We start from the raw sequence: 20,269 nt of genomic DNA on the forward strand, positions 1-20,269 counted from the left end.
CCTAGCCATTGCAGTCTTCTTGTGAAAGAGAAGGATGAGGTGCAACATTGGCCGGACCTAATAGTAATTACACATTCCGTAAAATGTCCTTGGTAGCATTGTTGGAAGTAGAGATTTTAGCTGAGTAAAGCATAGCTTGTGCAGATCTACATACTCTCTGATTAATTCTAGAGGCCTCCTTTCACCTCTCTTAATCTTCTTCTGTGTAATGTTTGCAACAGCTCTGTTCCAATCTTTAACATATTTTCTTTAAATCTAATCCCTCGTTAGTAAACCAAGGAGCAGGAGGTCGTAGACTAACTGTTTTCTTGGGCTGAAGTGGAAGCACAGAATCCAAGTTGGAGGGAATCCAGTGATTCAAAATTGAATTACGTGAATCCAGAGATTCTTCCAGCATAGGTATAGAATTTTGAAGCTGAAAACGGAATTCCATGACATTATATTTATCCCAGCATCGGAAGACACCAGGAGCAGCTTGATCACCTTTATTTGGCTCTAAGCCAGTAATTAAGAGAGAGGGGTGACATAGTGACCTGACCATGTCAAAGAGAACAGAGCTTGAGCAGACAGATCAGGAAAGTTGGAAAATACCGGATCTAATAAATGGCCTGCTGAGTGAGTTGAATGTTTTACAAGAAGTTGAAGGTCCAAAGTTTTCAAATCTCCATTAATAGTGTTAGCAGTTTACAGTCAGCATTGCCAAAATGATGCTAAAATCCCCCAAGACCATGAAATTGGCACATTTAAGAATGTAGGCATATAATGCCTCAGCCAACCGTGAGTTCCAGCTACCTGCTGGGCCAGGAGTGCGTTAGAGTAAGGAGCCCAAAAGCGTGAGGGTTGTTGGTGACACTTAAAGGGAAAAAAAGCACTTTCACAATCATCGATGAATAGATTAACAAGCTGACAAGAGAAATTTGTACTTATAAACAATAGCAAGCTCCCCCACCTCTTTTGTCAGTACAGTCCTTCTAATTATGCAGTATCCTGGTGGGAGGCCTAAAATAATGTCAGGCGTAGAGAGCTCATGGAACCAGGTTTCAGTGATAAAAAATGCATCTGGCATATAGTCTTGTAGTAGATCCTATATCATTAAGTAGTGATGAGCTACAGAGTGACAGTTGATGCTGAGAAAGCGATAGAGTGCTTTCTCCTAACCTGGCGACCCACATGTGTCAGACTTCTCAGGTATGTTCAAACAAAAGTTGCAATGTCTGCATCCCTCAGCTGTCAAATAAGGGCCCAAACTAGACCTGCAATTAGGTGCAGCTTGCTGTTAAATAGACCAGAGTTGTTCCCTAAAATAAACAATCTTACCTAAAAGAGGTAGACCAGGATTCATGGCTCTTGGGCCCATTCGGGCACAGACGGGCTTGCCTTTGGCGCATCCGCTGCTTGTCCGTGCTAACCCCTCATTTAAATAGGTCTAAAACAACCAGACCACTCAAAATGGATGCCCCAACACGGTCTGTCCAAGATGTGTGCGAACATACCCACTGCCTGAAAGCACATTGTGATGAGAATCGATAAACTTAATACACAGCAAACCCCTCGCAAACAGTTCCCCTACACAGCAAATCTTTTTAATAACACACGCAGCTAGTTTAGGTTGCAGTAGTAGCTCCGCTGCACATCCACGTTAAGCCTTCCTTTAAATAGGGCATGTGCCACAGGTGGATCTAGCCTAAAAACAACGTAACTATTGCTCAGGATCCATAAATCTTCCACATATAATAAATTTGAAAAATAAACAGCTCCTTTCATTCAATTTGAGATTTACAGATCCTTGTTGGAATTGAATGTCTGGGCAATCTGCAGTAACTGAACATTTGTTATTGTAGGAGCCATTACAGGATGTCAGGCACAATGGTCTAAAAAAAAGTGACAAGGGCAAATCGGGGGCTAGAAGAGAATCCTTTGACTGTAGTGAGGATATTGGGAGCAGCTACTATCCTCAAACAGCAATGCTTTTTCGCAGGGTTCACACCTTCAAATGTGGTTCAACTGAGCTGTGTATTCTATAATAGACCTGCAGATTTTTGGGGACAATTCCCAAAATATTTCTCCAAAAACTTGTAAACAGGTTTAAAAAAAAAGAAAATCAAAGCCCGTACTCAGTGAGCATTGTAGATACGTGAGCCCAAGAACATAGACAGTTGGAGTTGGGTTAGTCACCCATGAAGGGTTGGGCTCATGGTCCGTTCATAAGCGATACCCCTCAGCCAGCCTCCACTGAGCACAGCAAAAGCTCACTCACAATGGGATGGGTTTAGGGCTTTCCTAGCCAGGCCATTCAAGTAAGTCCTGCTGCTCTCAGCTAAAGGTTGTACCCATCAGGGATTCTTCACTCACCAGGGTTGGTTGACCTCTTTGGGTTCGCAGAAGGACCGGGGTGATGGCCAGTCCATGCGATCAGTTCAAGCTGGGCCTAACAGTTACAGATTTTGGATATAGTTTAAAAATTTTAAAATATTTGCTGAAGAAACTGCCAATATAAAATGATCCCAGAAACCAAGTCTCTGGTCTAACTCCCATGTTGGAAGCTGTCAGTACCTGGATTAATCAAAACCACGTCAAATGAAATCCATCCAACTCAGAAATTTGTCTTGTTGATAACAAAGTCAACCACTTGGACTCCTCACTATTTCCACTCCCCTAGCGCACACACTCAAGTGGACGAGTAGCCAAAACAGGTCGCTACAGTTAAGGACCTAAGCATAAATTTGCATTCTGCACTAAATTTTTATAAACAAATGGCCACTGTCACTAAGTTGTGTCTGCATCATATAGGTGCTGTTAAACGAATCTGCCCGTTTCTGTCTCAGACACACAATCCAGAGATGCACAGTAAAGGCTGTACCTACTTAAAGGTGAAATATTTAAAAATTAATGGAGTTCGTTTTTTGAAAATACTACATCTACCATGATGCAATGGGGCAGATTAATTGCTGGGATATCAGGCAGGTGCGCTCCTAACTGTTTGTGACTTTAAAGGCTCCCTTGAGCTACTGGGCTGACGAGCTCTGGAGCAGGCACCAGCATGCCAGGGAAGAGGTACTGAAACCGGGGGATTTATGGCAGCATTCCCAGCACCCCGCAAATATGTTCTCTGCTGAAGAAGGGACTAACCCAGAAACACATGTGTCCAGAGATGCACAGTAAAGGCTGTACCTACTTAAAGGTGAAATATTTAAAAATTAATGGAGTTCGTTTTTTGAAAATACTACATCTACCATGATGCAATGGGGCAGATTAATTGCTGGGATGTCAGGCAGGTGCGCTCCTAACTGTTTGTGTTTGACACAATAATAAAGGCAAATTCCTTCATAATTTCAAAATTGATTACCGGAACTAAGCCTATCTCAGCCTACCATAGAAAATCATCTTTTGTCTACCAAAATTACAAAATGTGTTGGTCCGATGTGTTTTCAGTTTGAAAGAGTTGACTCCGTCCCTAACCATTTAAGACAATTACATTTTTTATTTTTTGCAGTTTTATATAGTGCACGCTCGACCCGAAGATACTGGAGCACTTTACATAGCATCAGTTATACAAGGTCACATCATTATTTAATTTTTTCTGTTTAGGTATGGAGAGATTAAATAATTTACGCTGAAACTTAATAGTAGTTCCAAAGTCAGCAGGTCTCGCTGTAACACCCAATCATCTCCTACATTGTTTACCTGTTGAGAAGCATATTGTTTTGAAGTCTGCATGCGTTGTGTCTTTTGTGAGTAGCTCAGGTATGCAACTAACAAATTCAGATATCTCCACTCACAACCTAAGATAAGTTAACAAAACACCCTTGAAATCCCCTTTACCAAATATGTTAAATGGCGTGCCAGAGAATTTTGAGTCAAGGGAGGGCAATTGTGGTTTTTGAGATCCGCAGTGAACCATCCTTAATTAAATTCAGGAAATCTTTGGAAAAGTTGGCTATATTCCAGCTAGGGTTTGCCTTTGAATCCACATTTGTCCTTGCCTCTATCTACAGCATCAAGAAACTCCTTCCTGAGTGTACATTGAGCTAGAAATGTACCCATAAATAAATAAAATAAAGAAGGACAAGCAATTCTGGTCAAAACACCCTAACATAATGGACTTCAAACTGTGGGGCATGCACCCAGTGGGGAGACTTATGGTTTCTGAAGAGGTTGGCAAATCTATGTCCCACCACAGGGAAGTTTCCATAGTCATTCATATGTTTTTCCAACCTTTTCCTATCATATGTTTGGCTTATGTGTTTTTTTTTTTTTTTAAGGCAGTTGGGCTCATTCTCAGTGTAGAGAAAAAGGCCCTGCTGCCAACCCCACCGCGCACGGCTGAAGGCTGTTCACGTCATGTGAATTACTTAACGTTAAAACAAAAAGAAAAATTGAAATTCACTTAAAACACTAGAGATTACAGGGATGTTACAGTTAGGCTCACATTTCAAACATACAAAACCATTGAAATTCAGCAGTTATAGTTATTTATTTCAAGTAACTGTAACTCGCTCCCTCGTTTGAAATGTGAGCCTAACCATAACATCCCTGTAACGTTTGGTTTTCAAGTGGAAAAAAAAATACATATACACACACACACACACACACATACAACAAAAAAAATGCTACTTCTGGGCTTCACTGGCCCATGAGAGGTGGTGCGTCAACCAGCGGAGCGGCCGGTTAAATCCAAGTACCCAACAATCAAAGAAGTATAACGCACACTCAGAACATCAGATTTTATATGTGAGCAGAGAGTTTAATCACACCAAAAAACACAACGCCTACTGGCTGAAACACACAGCCTTGATCACATGCACATATCTGCAGATCAATTACTATGTATATAAGATGTCTCGATTGGAAGATATGTGCACGTGATCAAGGCTGTGTGGTTCAGCCGAAATGCGTTGTGTTTTTTGGTGCGATTAAACTCTCCGCTCACATATATATCCTGATGTTCTGAGTGTGCGTTATACTTCTTTGATTGTTGTGGACTTGGATATATATCTATATCTATATATATCAAAGTGGTTAGGGACGGACCTTCTCTCATTAAATGTCCAAACAAACCAATATTAATAATTTGCACTCCAGGAGAGTATAAAATGTTATTTCAATGTATATAACACCTAAACCACCACCGACGCGTTTCAACCAACAAGTCTTGCTCACAGCTCATCAGTGCATTTTCTATGTCTCATATTTATACTATTTCAATCACATCCTTAATGATGCATTATGGGATATGTATTAGTACCTATAAAATAACTTATTAAATCTAATAGTTTGGTTTACGAATTGCATGCACAGGCAGTAAATGACACTTTTAAAATTGATTGGTACACAAATCTAATGTATAATGCATTGTGGAATATATAAAGCTGTCTGTAAAATAACTTAATAAATCAAAATACTTTGTGCATCATATGTAAAAAAATAAATGTTAAGCACGGTTTTTCAAGCTAATTGTTATACCAATCTCATATACAACCATATCCGAATCATGTCTTGTTAACCTTAACGCATTTATATGGAGTTTTAAACATACAGCATCACAATTATTAATTTATATGGTCTAAGTGACCCTAATATTGTATCCAGCTATGTTCTGTGTGTGTTGCTTCAACTTCATCTATGCTGCCTCAAGTTTGGGATAACACATACTTTCATTAATTACACTAGAGATAGCCATTATCATGTCATGTATACCATTATTGCTAATCCGACTCGATGCCCAATTTTTCAACACGCATCCAACATTTTTAAATATTTTTGTATGGCTATTTGTTCACCATTATCTTTAAGTTTGACTCCTAACTCAACACTATTATTTTTCATATGTTGGTGACTTAGATAAATACCCTAGTCTATTGTTGGATTGTTCTAACTAATTAAACAATGTTTTTACAGATGACTGTATAGTTCTTCGTCCCCATTTAATCCTCTCGGAGTCTTGGTTCTTAATTGTATGATTAGACGTGATTCCAAACGCCTAAGTTTCAGCTCCCGATCTCTGCCTCTTTCATCCTTGTCAGTGCTTGCAATACCAAAGTATCTCATGTTTGTCCAATCCTTTCCACTGTGTGTTAGTAAATGCTTTGACATAGCATAATTGACATCTTTATTCTGTACATCTCTAATATGCTCCAGAATTCATATTTTTAGGGGACATATGGTACTTCCCACATACTGTAGTCCACAATCACATTCAGTCATATAGACTACATGCGTAGTATTGCATGTGATCCTTTTGTTGATGGTTATCTTACTTCCTTTCGAGTCTTTATTTTTTCTTCTGTTGACTCTTGTACGACATGCCTTGCATTTACCACAACATATGAAACCATTCCCTTGAGTCTTTAACCAATTTGATGTTTTGTTCATTCGGAAGTGACTCCTTACCAGGAGATCTTGTAATGATGGTACTTTTCTATATGTGATCTTGGGCCTTACTCTCAATAACTTTCCAATATCTGGATCTTTCTTTATTATATCCCAATATTTATTGAGAGTGTTAAGAATTAAATGATTTTCTTTACTATATGTCATCACCATTCTTGTGCTGGATTCTTCATTCTTTTTTATATCCTTTGTCTTAGATTTATTTAAAATTTGAGTTGTTGTTAAGGACCTTACTTTTTCTTCACCACGTTTGATGTCTCTGTATCTACATCTCCTCTGAATAAATCTTTGTTTGGTTTCAGCAAATTGCACCTCCATTTCCTATTCTGTTGAACAGTTTTGTTTCATCCTAACAAACTCACCATATGGGATGATTCTCTTTAGAGATTTTGCATGGAAACTAGACCCATGCAGTATACTGTTCGTTGATGTTGCTTTACGGTGTAGCGTGGTCTGGATCGTATTGTCTTCTATGTATACTAGTACATCCAAAAATTGAATATGGCTAGTACTAATAGTGTATGTAAATTGTAGACCCACCTCATAATTGTTCAGTTTTTCAAAATATTGCATGAATTAGATTTCTGTTCCATTCCAAATGATGCATAAATCAATGTATCATAGCAAAATTACAGCTTTCTCTGCATATTCCTCATTGTTCTAAAATCAGTATGTTTATGTTCGATCTCAGCTCGTACCTAGGTATCCAGACCTGCCCCCAAATGATCACCATTTTCACAGCGTTTGAGAACCATCAGAGTTCTATTTTTGCATTTAAGTTTATTGTGCTGTGCAAAGGTTTTATGTATTATCAAACCCAAATCATCTATAATTAGTAAATTAATTTAAAGAAATATGGAAAATAAGAGTAAAACAATTAATAGGGAAATATTTTACAAATGAACATTTCAAACCAGTGATTCAAATTAGTCCATTTCTTTCGGTACAATACATGACGTATTAATGAGGGCTTTTTTTAATCAATAATTAATTCCAATGGCCATGTAAATTACGCAGCAGAATTCTCTGTTAGTATTGAATAGCAGTTCCAAAAATCCTTATTTCATAATTTTTTGTTTTACTTAATCTTTCAGTTAATTAGTGAATCTTCAACTGCACAGCTCGTATTCCCATAATTTGCAGAATCCTTTAAATACACGAAGAGTAAAATAGATGAGATATTGCAACCCATGCAGTTCTGTGCCATAGTTCACCTTTACAAGCAATTCAGATTTTACAACCATCTTCCAATTTGTGTGGTTTTTTTTTTAAACATTTTTTTTTGGGTTATGATGTCCGCTTGATCATCTTTTTTTTCCATTTGTGGTCACTAACAAGTCATCCCTTTTCCTGCTGTGACACCCTTGTTAAGTATTTTCAAAACCCTGTATTGGATAGCCCCGTTGTTAGAATCTATCAATCATCTCCGTGTCTTGATACAGTTTTATTCCTCAAAGCAATTTTGTCAGGCTTATAATAGTGCCCCATATGGGATATTCCATTTACCAATCGTTGGGTGTCCACTGTTTATATGGAATATTCTGTTTCTTGCTGTGGCTTTTCTGTGGATTTTTGTGCAAATCTTGTCTCTTTTTCAAAGATTTCCACATCCAAGAAATCAGTTCTGTCAGCATATTACTGTAGATAAATGTTAGATTGCAATCGCTATTATTCAGTGATGCTTTTTAATGTCCTCTCATTTTGTCTCCAGATAATAACAAGATGGTCTATAAATCTGGTTGAAAGTTTCACGTGATCCAACATTTCTTTGTTCTTTTCCCACTGCCATTTCCCTCAAACCAATTAGTAGTTTGGTGTACATGGGGGCAAAGAATGCACCCATATTGGTTCCTTGTTTTTGCAAAAAAACTATGAACCATTGAAGATAAAGGCTTTGTGATTCTAGCGAAATTGCAACATATCTAACAGTATTTGAGTTTTCCAAAAAAGCACACAGACCTAAATATTAAAAAGTGTTTGCAGTCATTTATATCATGCCCTCCTTGTTTTCATATCTTTTGTTTTGAGTTTCTAGGCTGTATTATCACGGTTATTGGATTAGCCCCTTATCTTTCATACAGACTGCTTTGATTGTTGTATCCCTTCAATTATTTTAATCATGGAATTCATAGTGCAGCAAATTTATATGCTTCAAAAGATCCAAGAGTTCTCAAAGGAGGAAGATTCCTTCCCATAAATACCCAAACAGTGTTTTTAAAAGAGACTGTTTTATTTTCAATTTGCACTCAAATATCTCCACATATGCCAAAATATTTCCCTCCAGATTTCCCAATTCCTTAGTTGCTCTTTAGGGTATGAAGAAAATAGTGGTGGCAATATTATTTGATATTATGTGACACAATCCATTAACAAGCGAAACAATAAAAGTGGTCACTGTTATCGAAGATGAATAATAAAGTAATTAATGCAATCACCCAAGTCCCTCCATGCATACATATCAGAGCATTTATAAAAATGAAAAAAAGGGCCGAGATCGGCCCACATTTCTCTTGCTAGATCAGAGTAAACGTATGTCACGTATATAATTCAGTAAAGCGGCATAACCATAATGAAATGAAAAAAAAGGTACCTCGAATACAGGTGAAAATGCAACTCATAGCAAACTGTACCAACAGTAACAGCAAAAATGCTTACTCTTTCTGGTTCATTTTGAGAATCCCTTCCAGGTCGGTAAGCACAGTCGAGGTACTAGTGTTGTCTAATGGAAACTGCCATTGGATAGCTCAGTAGAACACACTTAATAACTTGGAGATGTCAGGCGTTTCCATCTAGAGATTGCTGTAAAGATGCCTTGTGCAATCCAGTTATGGTTGTGGTCTCCCGTAACATGGAAAGTATGATATCACTTTTACGTCAGGGTAACACTGTATGACATCTGAATATGGCCTGGATGCCAGAAATTGTAGCAGGTCCAGAGTCTGGCACTTGAAAATGTTAACAGTGGAGGGACAAATCTGTCCAGTTACCTCAGTAGTGTGCACGGAACATGAGGTGAAAGACTGAACATCGTGGCAAGGTCTTCAAAGAACAGGATTTTGGAGCGTCCCTGTTTACTGAGATTGATGATGCAAACTCCCCAATCCTTTGATCTTGAAGAAATGGATTGATGTGCTGGAACCCCATTGTCTGTTTGGCCCTCAGAGTTGGCTGTCTGTCTACCACAGGCCCTGGACCCAAAACCCAGTGGAATAGACTTAGTAGGCCTGGGAATCCATTTCAAAGAGGCCATAATAAACACTGCAGCTAAGTGGAGAGAGATGATTTTTAAGAGTTTCATGGACTGCATAAAATTTAGAAGGTGATACTTGCGTCAAGACTGGCAAATTATCTTTAATTACCAAAAGGCAGTGGTTTGAGGTACCCAATATCAGAGGCTATTAAGGCAATAGGTGTTCCTTCATAAAATAGACGTATTTGGGAAGAAAGGTGTATGCAAAGACAAGTATTTTTAAGCCTGAGTGTTCTTCCACTTTCCTGCATCTCTTTCTTCTACCTTATTATTGTCCTCTATTAGTGGAGGGTCGCCAGTGATGTATATTTTATTTGGATAAATTATTGTAAGTGTGCTTAATTGTAAATTGGATGCCCTATATTTCCTTTATGGGGCTTTTTGCTTCTTGCATGATGTGAAATGTTCAATAAAACAATAATTTGAAAAAGTCTTTATCACTGAACTGAAACTTCCGGAAGTCAGGAAGTTGATGTCTAGCTGAACACAATCTAAGGAGACGCCTGTTGATACTCCAATTCAGAGGCTTGTATCTCAGAAAAATGCAACCATGTACAAGGTTTTATGTTGGACGATACACCCACACGGCCCAGGGTAACCAGTGCACTACAGACCTAACCAGTAAAGTGGGATTTAGGAGTTTGGTACAAATGGAAATAAGAGTGTGTTATGGTTACAGGAATGGTAAAACAGTAATTTGATCAAGGAGATCAATTGCAGCCTACTGGGCACAATAAGAAGAAATGTTGTGAGGAGGAAAAACATCAATATCCCTTTAGGTTGGGATGGCTGCAGGTTCTGAGTCTTTAGGTGGCACTGATAGGCATCAGTCAGCTCAGCCTTGTACTTCTCTTCATGGAGGGTCTGTATCTCTCCCCCTTCATTTCAAAGGCCAGAAAAATCCAAAGCCTTTGGCCAAGAGAGACAGTATTTGTTCTTCTGGAGGGTTAGGGTGGAATGTCCGAGCAAGCCACTGTTGGCTTTTTTTCAAATTCAGTTTTTCCTCTAAACCTAAGTAAGTGCACCTTGGTTTTTGTTTTTATTCTTCTTGGGCTTTTCCATGCACTAAAGTGTAGGTCTTACTGCTCAGAATCAGAGATGTTGAAAGGAAGACATTTTTTAGGGACAGTTATGATGTTTGGAGGGCATTCTTGGAAAGAACATTTGCTGGAGGTCTAAGCATTCCACACCACTCTGGGATCCCTTAGGTCATTAGTCTTCCGACTGAGACATTATTACAGGGGTGGGTAGTGATGGTGAGGGTCTTGGGGGACCTGCGCTACTCCTGGACATATAGTAGTACTATCATCCGATCTGGTGAGGAGCATTCCTGCCTCTCTCTGGGTGACATCTAAGCAGAGAGCATGAACTAGAGTACAGGCCCCCCATATGTCCTTTCATACAGGAAGTGGGAGCAGGAGTACTCATGTTCACTATGTGCATCAGAGCAACAAGTCATAGGGACAGATAGCAGTGGATTGAAAGAGAAATTAGGTGGGAGAAGGAAGCAGTGGCGTAACGAAACTTGAGGGGGCCTCCCGTACACAGAAAATGGAGGGCCCCCCCTCCAGATTCACTCAGGTGCTGTCAGGCCAGAGTGCTGTGCTGAGGGTGTCCCTTGGAGCATGGGGGCTGCAGGAGCATTTGTTACGCCACTGGAAGGAAGAGGACAAGGGAGGTGAGCAAAAGTTGGGACGGGACAAAAAATCAAAGGGGAGGCGTGAGAGACCCCAGAGACCAACCTTTAGGAAGAAAAGGGGTAAAGTGAGCAGAAAAGAGCGACACAAGCAAGGAATGGAAAAAGAGAGTGACCAAGGGAAGAAGAGAAAGTAGTAAGCAGATAGAGATGGGAACAGAGGATAATAGAATTGAGAGAGGTGAAAAGAGAAAGATAGCATCTTGTAATATCATCTGGGGCAGAAATCGTACAGAAATTTACTCCGATCTATGACTTGGAATGTGGGTGTCTAAGATGCCATCTCCAAAGGAGAGAGGTTGATTGATGTCCTAATGAGTGGTGATGTCATTTTGCTAGTGAATTGGATTAGTGCTTGAAAATTCAGGTATGTGCTTGCTCTTTTATGGGTTGCTGCTCTGTAGGAAGAGAATGGACCCTTTCTACAGTACTGTATTTTTTACTTCTTGCCTTTACCTGAATGTTTTGTGTCTTTGTTCCTTGGTTTATTGATATAACATGTGGACATATAACTGAATCCTAGTTGATTTCTGGGAACATTGGTTTTGCTGTTATCCTAAATTTCTCTGTCTGTTTTAATTACATAGATTGGATTTTATCTTGGTTTTGCCCTAACCTGGAGGAGTATTCTCCACTCGCAAAACAATGAGGATGACAAGCTCAGGTGAGAACAATAATGTGAGTCCCATGGTCTTCATTTTGTGTACCTTCTGAATTAGTAACATTTTAAAGTCATTTTACTAAATATAACTACAGCAAGTGAACAGTCCTTTCAGCCATAAAATCTGAATAGCAAAGTGACTATCTATACACAAATAAGGAATTCCTACTATACTTGCTTACATCAGTCTAAGCACTTAGAAATCTGTGCAGAAAATATACATAAAAACAAACAAATACAATAAGGTACGGGGCATGGCCGAATCTCAATGGAGTAGGACTGGGAACCTACAGCTCCTGGTCAGCTGATTCCATCCAGCGACATCCTGAATGTTAACATGGCCAAGGGGACAGCTGGCCAGTGAAGAAGGTATCCCCCTTTGCCCCATGGAAGTGGTGGAGGTGATCCAGTTTTTCCCAGCTGAAAGATGCCGAGATCTCTGCGGTGAAAGCCGGTGGCCTTGCTGACAAAATGGCAGTGGCACCTCTTTGACAAGTCTCGAGGGAACATGACAGGCTGGTGAAGAAAAGGTCCCAGTGTCGCAGGACTGCTTGCAATGGAGCCCCCACACATCCCATTCAGGACAGTTACGAGTGCTGGGGGGGTCTGTCTCGAGCAAACGGCTCTCCTGCCACACATCCCTGGGGCAGACTGGAGTGAATGGCAGCCAGAGCTGCGGAAGTGAACTGGGGCCGCGGTGATCGAGTGTGGGCGGCCCCTGTTGCAGCAAGCACCCAAGTAAAACCACAGAGCCTTGTGGCCTCGTGAGGCAGTGGAGTGACCAGGCTCAGACCTTAAGGTCCCCATACTTTTCCCAACTGGGGTGAACGAGGGGCACAGATCGCAGTCTGGGATGGTGTCCATACAGACACCCCCTGAGTGATTGGCTGAACAGTTTTTGCAGCAAGGTGCTACCCTGCAAGTGGTGGAGATCGGCCGGAGGAGGTGGGGGGGGGGCAGATTCACACTACATGCCATACGCCAAACAATTAAGGACTACCGCGAATCCCTCGAATTAAAAATGGACACTGTTGTGGCAGATATGGGTATTCTTTGGGACGATCAGAGGCGCCTGGCAGACTGGGTTATTACAGTAGAACATACCATGTTGGAGATACCTCTGGAAATAGACTGCCTGAAAGAAAGGCTTAGGACAATGGAAATCAGAGTCAAGACCTGGAGTGCAGGGCTAAAGATGGCGAAAATAGAGAACAGCGTAATAAAATTTGTCTAATAGGTCTATCGGAACGTTCTGAATGGCCTAACAAGTTGGTATTCCTTGAACGATAGCTGAGGGAAGAAGTGGCACCGGAGGGGTTCTCCTCGTTCTTTGACTTAGAGAGGGCACATCAGGTCGCAGTGAAGCCACCACCGCCCAGGTCGCCCCCTCGCTCTCTGGTGGCCAAATTTCTCCATTATAAAGACAGAGACCATATCTTACAACAAGCCAGGTTGAAAGGGGACCTGAGGGTGGAAAACAGCAGGGTCATGATTTTTCCAGACTTTATTAGTGAGGTCCAAAAGCAACGGACCACCTTCTTGCATGCTAAGTGACGCAGGCGTTAGTAGGGAGTACAGTGTTCAATGTCATATCCTGCCAGACTGAAGATGCTCAGTTTTTTCACTCTCCACAAGAAGTGTGGGACTAGATTGACCAACGACCTGTCCCAGCCGATGCCCCGGCAGCGCGTAAGCCCCCACGAAATTGATTGTGGTGGTGTGCGCGGGAGTGCTGTGGCCCCTTCCAGGTTGAAGACCCAGCAAGAGCAACTAAATGCAGTTGAGTTGGCAGCACCATTGGGTGGGGGAGGAACACGCATCCCATCCTCAGCAGGATGAGATGACTTCACCGATTCAAACTCCGATCAAGTTCGTTCAACGGTGTGCTCTGACACTGCGCTCCACAGGGTGACACTGTAGTCAGCGGATGATTTGATTTAACAGTTGGGCTATCACCCATGGACTTTGACTGGATTAGCTGAAGATCACTTGGATCCTTAAGTACTTATGGTGACCTGGATGGTGATGGCTCCCTTTGCTGCCTAAACAGTTGCTTATCATTGTGCTGGGTGGTGGTATGGCTAGCCGGGTAGCGCATACACCAGTGAGAGGTTCACGCATGACTGGCATGCGTGTGATTGTTTTTGTGTTGATTGTTTGGATGGGGGGATGTTGCCTTCTTGCCCTGGGATCAAGGAGTTGGGGTTCTTATTGTATGAACTGGGTCAGTGGAGTGTTTACTTACTGGTTTTGGGAACAGGAGCAGGATGTTCTGAGTGACAGTGTGCCTGTCCTATGACTGATGGTGAGAGAAATGCTCACCTTGATATGGCCACCACCATGAACTACAGATTTCTGTCTTCGAATGTCTGGGAACTGAAAAGTATGTCCAAGAGGTATAAGGTATATTTTTACCTTAAATGCTGGGGATCCATTTCATCCTTTTACAGAAGACACACCTCACAGATAAAGGGGTGGCACTCCATAAGTGTTGGCATGGCAGACCTATTACACCACACATTCCTCATTTGCAGGGGGAGTTCTCATATGGGTGCACCCCAGGGTCCCCCTCTAGATGCCAGGAGAATAGGTAGACCCGGCAGGCCGATATGTAGTGGTGAAGGGGAGATTAGCGAGCCAGGACTTAGCAAGCATAAACATATATGCCCAAACATAGACCAGTTGAGCTTTTTGGAGGGGTTGTCCAGGGTTCTGTCACCCTACTTGATGTACTCTGTCCTAATGGGATGAAATTTTAATTGTGTGGCCAACCCCACAATGGACAGGTCCCACCCGCCATTACGAAATTTACCAGTTGCTAGAGTGGCTCAGGGTTTAAAGGGTGGCAGACCCATTAGGAGCTAGTGGACTCTTGGCGGTGCCCATACCCAACAACTAGAGACTATTCATTTTTCTTGAGCCTTCACACCAGCTTCATGTGTGCCTTGATACATTCCTGTGATCATTTGAAAATCCATTGAATGGTATGGGACGTTGAATACCTAACGCGAACACTCTCCGATCATAACCCAGTGCTACTACACTTGAACCAGGAGATGGTGCGCCACAGTACCCCTACTTGGGGGCTGAAAGTTGAGGCACTGGTGTTCCAGCACTCAATCGGGGACAGCATTCAGGAATATTTTGCGAATAATCAGAGAAGAGCATCCGCACCACAGTTCAAATGGGATGCTTTCAAGAAGTGTATAGTGGAGACGGTGGGTGTGCATCGCACACTGATGCAAGAGGTAGACACCCAAGAAGAGGTGTTGCAAGACGAAGAGAAGGCCTGCCAACCCAGTCTTGCAGCAAACATTATTGCATGCAAAAAAAACTCCTAGCAAGCAAGGTAGAGAAAATGTAGCAGTATTTGACTACTAAGTCTACATGACTCGTGCACATGCTGACAGGGATAAGGCAGGCACCCTCTTAGCTTGGGTGGCCAACCCCGTAATTAGAGGCTGTATGATACTGGAAGTAGAATCAGACCAGGGAGGGAGACTATATGGAAAGGATGCCATTAACAACGGTTTCAAAGACTATTATGCATTCTTATATGCGGGTGCACAACCCCACCCCTACATGAGGTATTTGTTAGTTTGTGGAGCGATACAACACTGTCTGAAATGAGGACAGCCCTGAAAAGTATGACCAGAGTACGCATCGCTGGCACGGACGGTCTCCCAGTTTAATTTGACACAACGTACAGGGAGTCACTGGCACCAAAATTAGTGGAGATGTACAACTCAGCGCAGGAACATTGTCAACTACTGAACAACTCATGAACATCACTAGTGATGCCACTGTAAAAACCTGGAATCACGCCTCATTGCTTTTATCTTGGGATGAGGCTGCCATAGAGTAGCATTCGCAAAACAGAAGCGACCAGTAACAGATGGGGGCTAATCAGTCCTGGAGGCCAATATTTATCAGCGAAAATGTGGTAGTTCACACATTGGCTGAAGAGTAGGCGAGACCAGCCATCTCTCGGGTGGGTGATTTATTCCAAGCTGAGCTATTGATTTAATTTGCAGACCTACAGGAATAGTTCAGTACTCCTCTGGGGCATTTCTTGTTGGCCAGAGCAGTGGTGTCAAGCCGTGATGAAGCACTGGGGGTGAGTCTGACAGAACCAGCTATGAGGCAGTGCTGCTACCTGATCTGTACGTCCTCTAGAGCATTTAAGGCTATCTCCTGCTTCTACAGGGCCCATAGAAATGACATGATGTAGATTAAATTGCCTCAGAGAGCAGTGGGAAGTGGACTTGGGGATACCAAAGGGAGATTGGGTGAAGATCCTGGGTGTCGAGAAACGACAGCTTTAAATTAATAAACTTCTGCGTCCTTCATAGGGCATATCTTCGCCCGAGGTAGAATTAACAATTTCTTTCCTGCAGCTCAAGCGTCTTGCCCTAGATGTGTCAAAATTGGAGCAGATGTCCACCACTTGTTATGGTCTTTCCACTATTTGCCTGAATACTGGAAAGGGTTTACAACCTACGTGGCTCATGTCACTCAGAGAGAGGTCTAGGGCTCGCCTGAGCCATATCTGCCACATTGGTTCCTACACCCGTCCAAAATAAAAGTTACTAACAGGTTTATTGACCTAACCATGGCCCTGGCGAAGTGAGAGCTCACCCAAAATTGGAAAGCTTGTCGGGGGCCCCGGGTAGTCGCCTGCCAGAGAGCTGGAGGGGCTGGCTAGTTACGAAAGCGAGGTACTATTCCAGGACGCTAGACGGGGCCCGGGCTCAATAGAGGTAGCTCGTTCATGGGAGAGTTTGGTGGAATACATGAAGGAACTGGACTCTGCCAAGACAGTAACATCTTCGGGAGGGGGGTTAAAGCACAGAGGACCAAGTACCCCAAATGGACAAAACTGCCCTTTCCCAGGGTTCATATGTGATTGCGGATATGATAGTTATGAGGGTGGCCTGCAGATAAACCAGCCCTTGGTCTCTGGACCAACTGAATAATATCAGCACACTAACAATGGTCCACGACACAGCTCAGGAGAGGGTTGGATGGGGGAGCATTTGTTTGAAGTTGTTATGGTTGCCTATAGTAATGTACTGACTTGGTCTGTAATCTGTTAATGTTAAGCATCAGCCTTTGTGATTAAAACCAATAAAAGTCTGTTAAAAAAATACAGTAAGATACATAATGGGAAATAGAACATTAAAATGCACAACCTAATCAGTTGCAATATATAGCTCATTGATCATCAACCATATCTCCTAATGTTTCTGTAAATTCTTTCATATGTCATCCTCCTTTCACATATATTTTGTTAACAACGCCATATCACCTATAAATCTTAGGAATCGTTCTTGGTTGACAAACTTTGAGAATCTGCTTCTTCGTTCCCTCCACAACTCATAGAACCATTATTTCAGTTTTTAGTTACACTTTCAGCAGTTGGCTTTTCATGATAGGAGATTCAAACATTAGTATTAACATTTTTTTTGTAAAATAAGAGAATAAGGAGGGTGTGATGCAGAGGTGGCCAGAACAGAAATAAGGCTGAAGGGAGAAATCCATTAGAGGAGATGAGGCAGTTTGGAAAAACTAGAGAGGGGAGAGACAGCTCAGCTTGTTGGTTGGTTGACAGTAGGTAGTCCTTATTGATTTTCAATTTGCTTCCTTAGCTTCTTTGAAGAGAGTGTTTTTTGCCTTTCAGTTTGATTCTGCTTTTACTTTGTTTCCCACTGAGTCTCCAGGTTTCACCTAGGAAGTGGCCCATTTGTGTGATGGTTTCCTAAGTGTCCTGGGTCAGGATGAGAATCAATTTTGGTTTGGTTTATCTCAGTCCTGCCTCATAATTACAGGCTGTTATTTTCATTTGAAAATGCGGTGGTAAGTTCTGTAAAGGAGCAAGAAATGTGTTAGCGATTCTTGTCCATAACCCCAGTTTTGGCATTCTGGTGATTTTACTGGGACTCTTTGGCCAAGAGTTCGTTGATCGAAAGTTTGTGGTTGTGTCATGAAAAGTTGTCTTTTTTGAGACAGACTAACATTTGTGTCAATGGGTAGTTTGACAGTACTGACGATTTGCCACCATAGAATGCTTTTCTGTGATTCAATGATGGTGCAGCTTTTTACAGAAGTCTTTTCTTGTATTCTTTGCTTCAACATGGCTTTGGCATTGTTTTTTCTAAGCTATGTGCAAAGTAAAACAATTCTTCTAGGTTTAGCGTTGCATAGATAGCTCTTGGAGGAATGTTTGGATTTTAGGGCCTCATGCCTTGGGGTGTCAACAAGATAATTGGGCATGCTAAATCTTCTTTTGGAAGCATACTATGAAGGCATTGGCTACTCTGTCCTGAAAAGGTGCGTACCCTCATGCTGCTTCTAATGTTGCAGGTGTTGATGATTGTCGAAGGCCCATGCACTTTTCCACGTTGTGCCTCTCTAGGCAGTGTGACTCTGACAGGTCAGAGTCAAAAATTCAAATTTCAGCTCCATAATATGGTACCTCCTCCTTTTGCTTGCACCACTGGTTTCAGGATTTATGAGTGCATGTTGCAGTTTTTTTTTTTTTTTAAATTTGAATAATTTCCTTCATAGCCTCTTCAGTCCTCACTAGTGCGTTATTGAGTAGTTATTGTGGTAGTTCTTCAAGGTTAGTGAGTTGGAAATGGTCATGCCCAGGTACTCAAAGATTTTTACTGAGGCGATGGGCTGCTTTCCCAGGGTCAGTAGTATACAGAGACCTTTTATCGAGCAGTGTCCAGATCATAACCTTTGGCTTTGTCAAATTAACCTAAGGTGGTGGTTATCAGAGTATCTTTCAGTCGCATTCAATTGGGTTTGAAAGGCATTTTGTGTCCTCCACAGTGGAACGGAGTCATCACTTTAGAGTACCAAAGAAATCGATGTTTGATGATTCCAGGTATATATTAGTATTACAATGGAGATGTCATTTGTAAATATATTAAGCAGCAGGAGGCCAAGATGCACCTTCAATTCACTCCTTTTTATTTGTGATCAGTTTGCTTCTAGCTCTAGTGATGCATGTCCTGAGATGTGCCTTTGAGGTTAGAATTGGGTCTTTTTACTATTCTCAAAAGTTCTGCACCATGGCCGTTGTTCCTAGTTGCGACTATAGCAGATCTCTTTAGGCATGGATGAATACCTGAGAAAAGTCCAAGAAAGGGCTAAAGAGTGGCATCTACCTCTAGCGAGAGAACTCATGAATGATGTGATATTGGTTGAAGGTTTCATCTATTGTATATAGACAGCCCTCACCTGAATCCACCCTGGATATGATTCACAGTGTGAAAGTAGTCCTGTACACTTGACTTTATGTGCTCTATGATGATTTTCGTGAATATTGTTCCTTGATGTTACTAATGGGTGTCGCCATTGTTTCCTACTGAAGTCTAGGATCAAGTTATCAAATCCATTATTTAATATTGTAGTAGCTGGTGATAGATGAATAGAGAACCCGTCTCACCAAAACAGAAATATCTTTCCAAAAGAATTCAGTTTCAACGCATACCCATACCAAATGTAGAATTGAAAAATCTGTCTTTCCTTTAATATGAACCGTTTTACCCAGGATGAATTCATCCAGCCTGTATTGTTTCTGGCAACAACAAGGTGGTCAGTAGAATGCTTGAATTAATTTCAGCAACTGGCAATCACTCGTGTCTGCAATCCACTATGCCACTTCACTTTGGACCCAGCCATATGCAAATCAGTCTTTACCCTGCTGCAATGGGAACAGTCTAACCTGAACTGTAATGCCAGGCCTTCCCTGAACCAGAACGCAAACAACCCAGGATCAATTTTAACCTGATTACGGTTCATCAGCCAGGTATAGCTTGCTTCCAGTGGCACAGTAAGCATGGGACCTACGTCTGGGGTACTCAGTCATACACATTTTATATATTGCACATGACTGGAAATACCCAGAGCATGTGGTTGGGGTTTAATGGTGTTTGAAATGATTCTGAGTTATGAATCCATGCTTTTTGCAAAACTAATTATCTAATAAAACAAAGGAAGAAATGGTAATCTAGCAGTTGCATGTTGAACATTCATTTCCTTACAGAAAGAATGAACCTGTATGTCGTTTGCAGACATTTAGTTTTATTTTAAACCATTCAGGTGCACTGTACGAAAGTGCTGCATTTTGATCAGCTATTAGCCATTAAATATCGAACTGATGGAATCCTGGCCTGAAGATTAGAGAAGCCTTAACAAAGACAATGCACACATATTGTATCACTGTGATTTCAGAACATCTGTCTATGCCTGTTTAACACTG

At 41.5% G+C, this 20,269-nt stretch overlaps 1 protein-coding gene across 3 annotated transcripts in view; it reads left to right on the plus strand.

Annotated features, from left to right (window-relative positions):
- The window catches only part of LTO1 (LTO1 maturation factor of ABCE1), a 250,665-nt gene that overhangs the window by 13,271 nt on the left and 217,125 nt on the right, over nt 1–20,269 (plus strand). For all 3 annotated transcript variants that reach the window (XM_069221906.1, XM_069221904.1, XM_069221903.1), the window contains exon 3: nt 11,924–12,000. In XM_069221906.1, coding sequence (XP_069078007.1) covers nt 11,924–12,000 — 77 coding nt within the window. The remainder of the gene's footprint in view (nt 1–11,923; nt 12,001–20,269) is intronic.

Source organism: Pleurodeles waltl, chromosome 3_1 (genome assembly GCF_031143425.1).
Source record: "Pleurodeles waltl isolate 20211129_DDA chromosome 3_1, aPleWal1.hap1.20221129, whole genome shotgun sequence".
Classification (NCBI taxonomy): Eukaryota; Metazoa; Chordata; class Amphibia; order Caudata; family Salamandridae; genus Pleurodeles; species Pleurodeles waltl.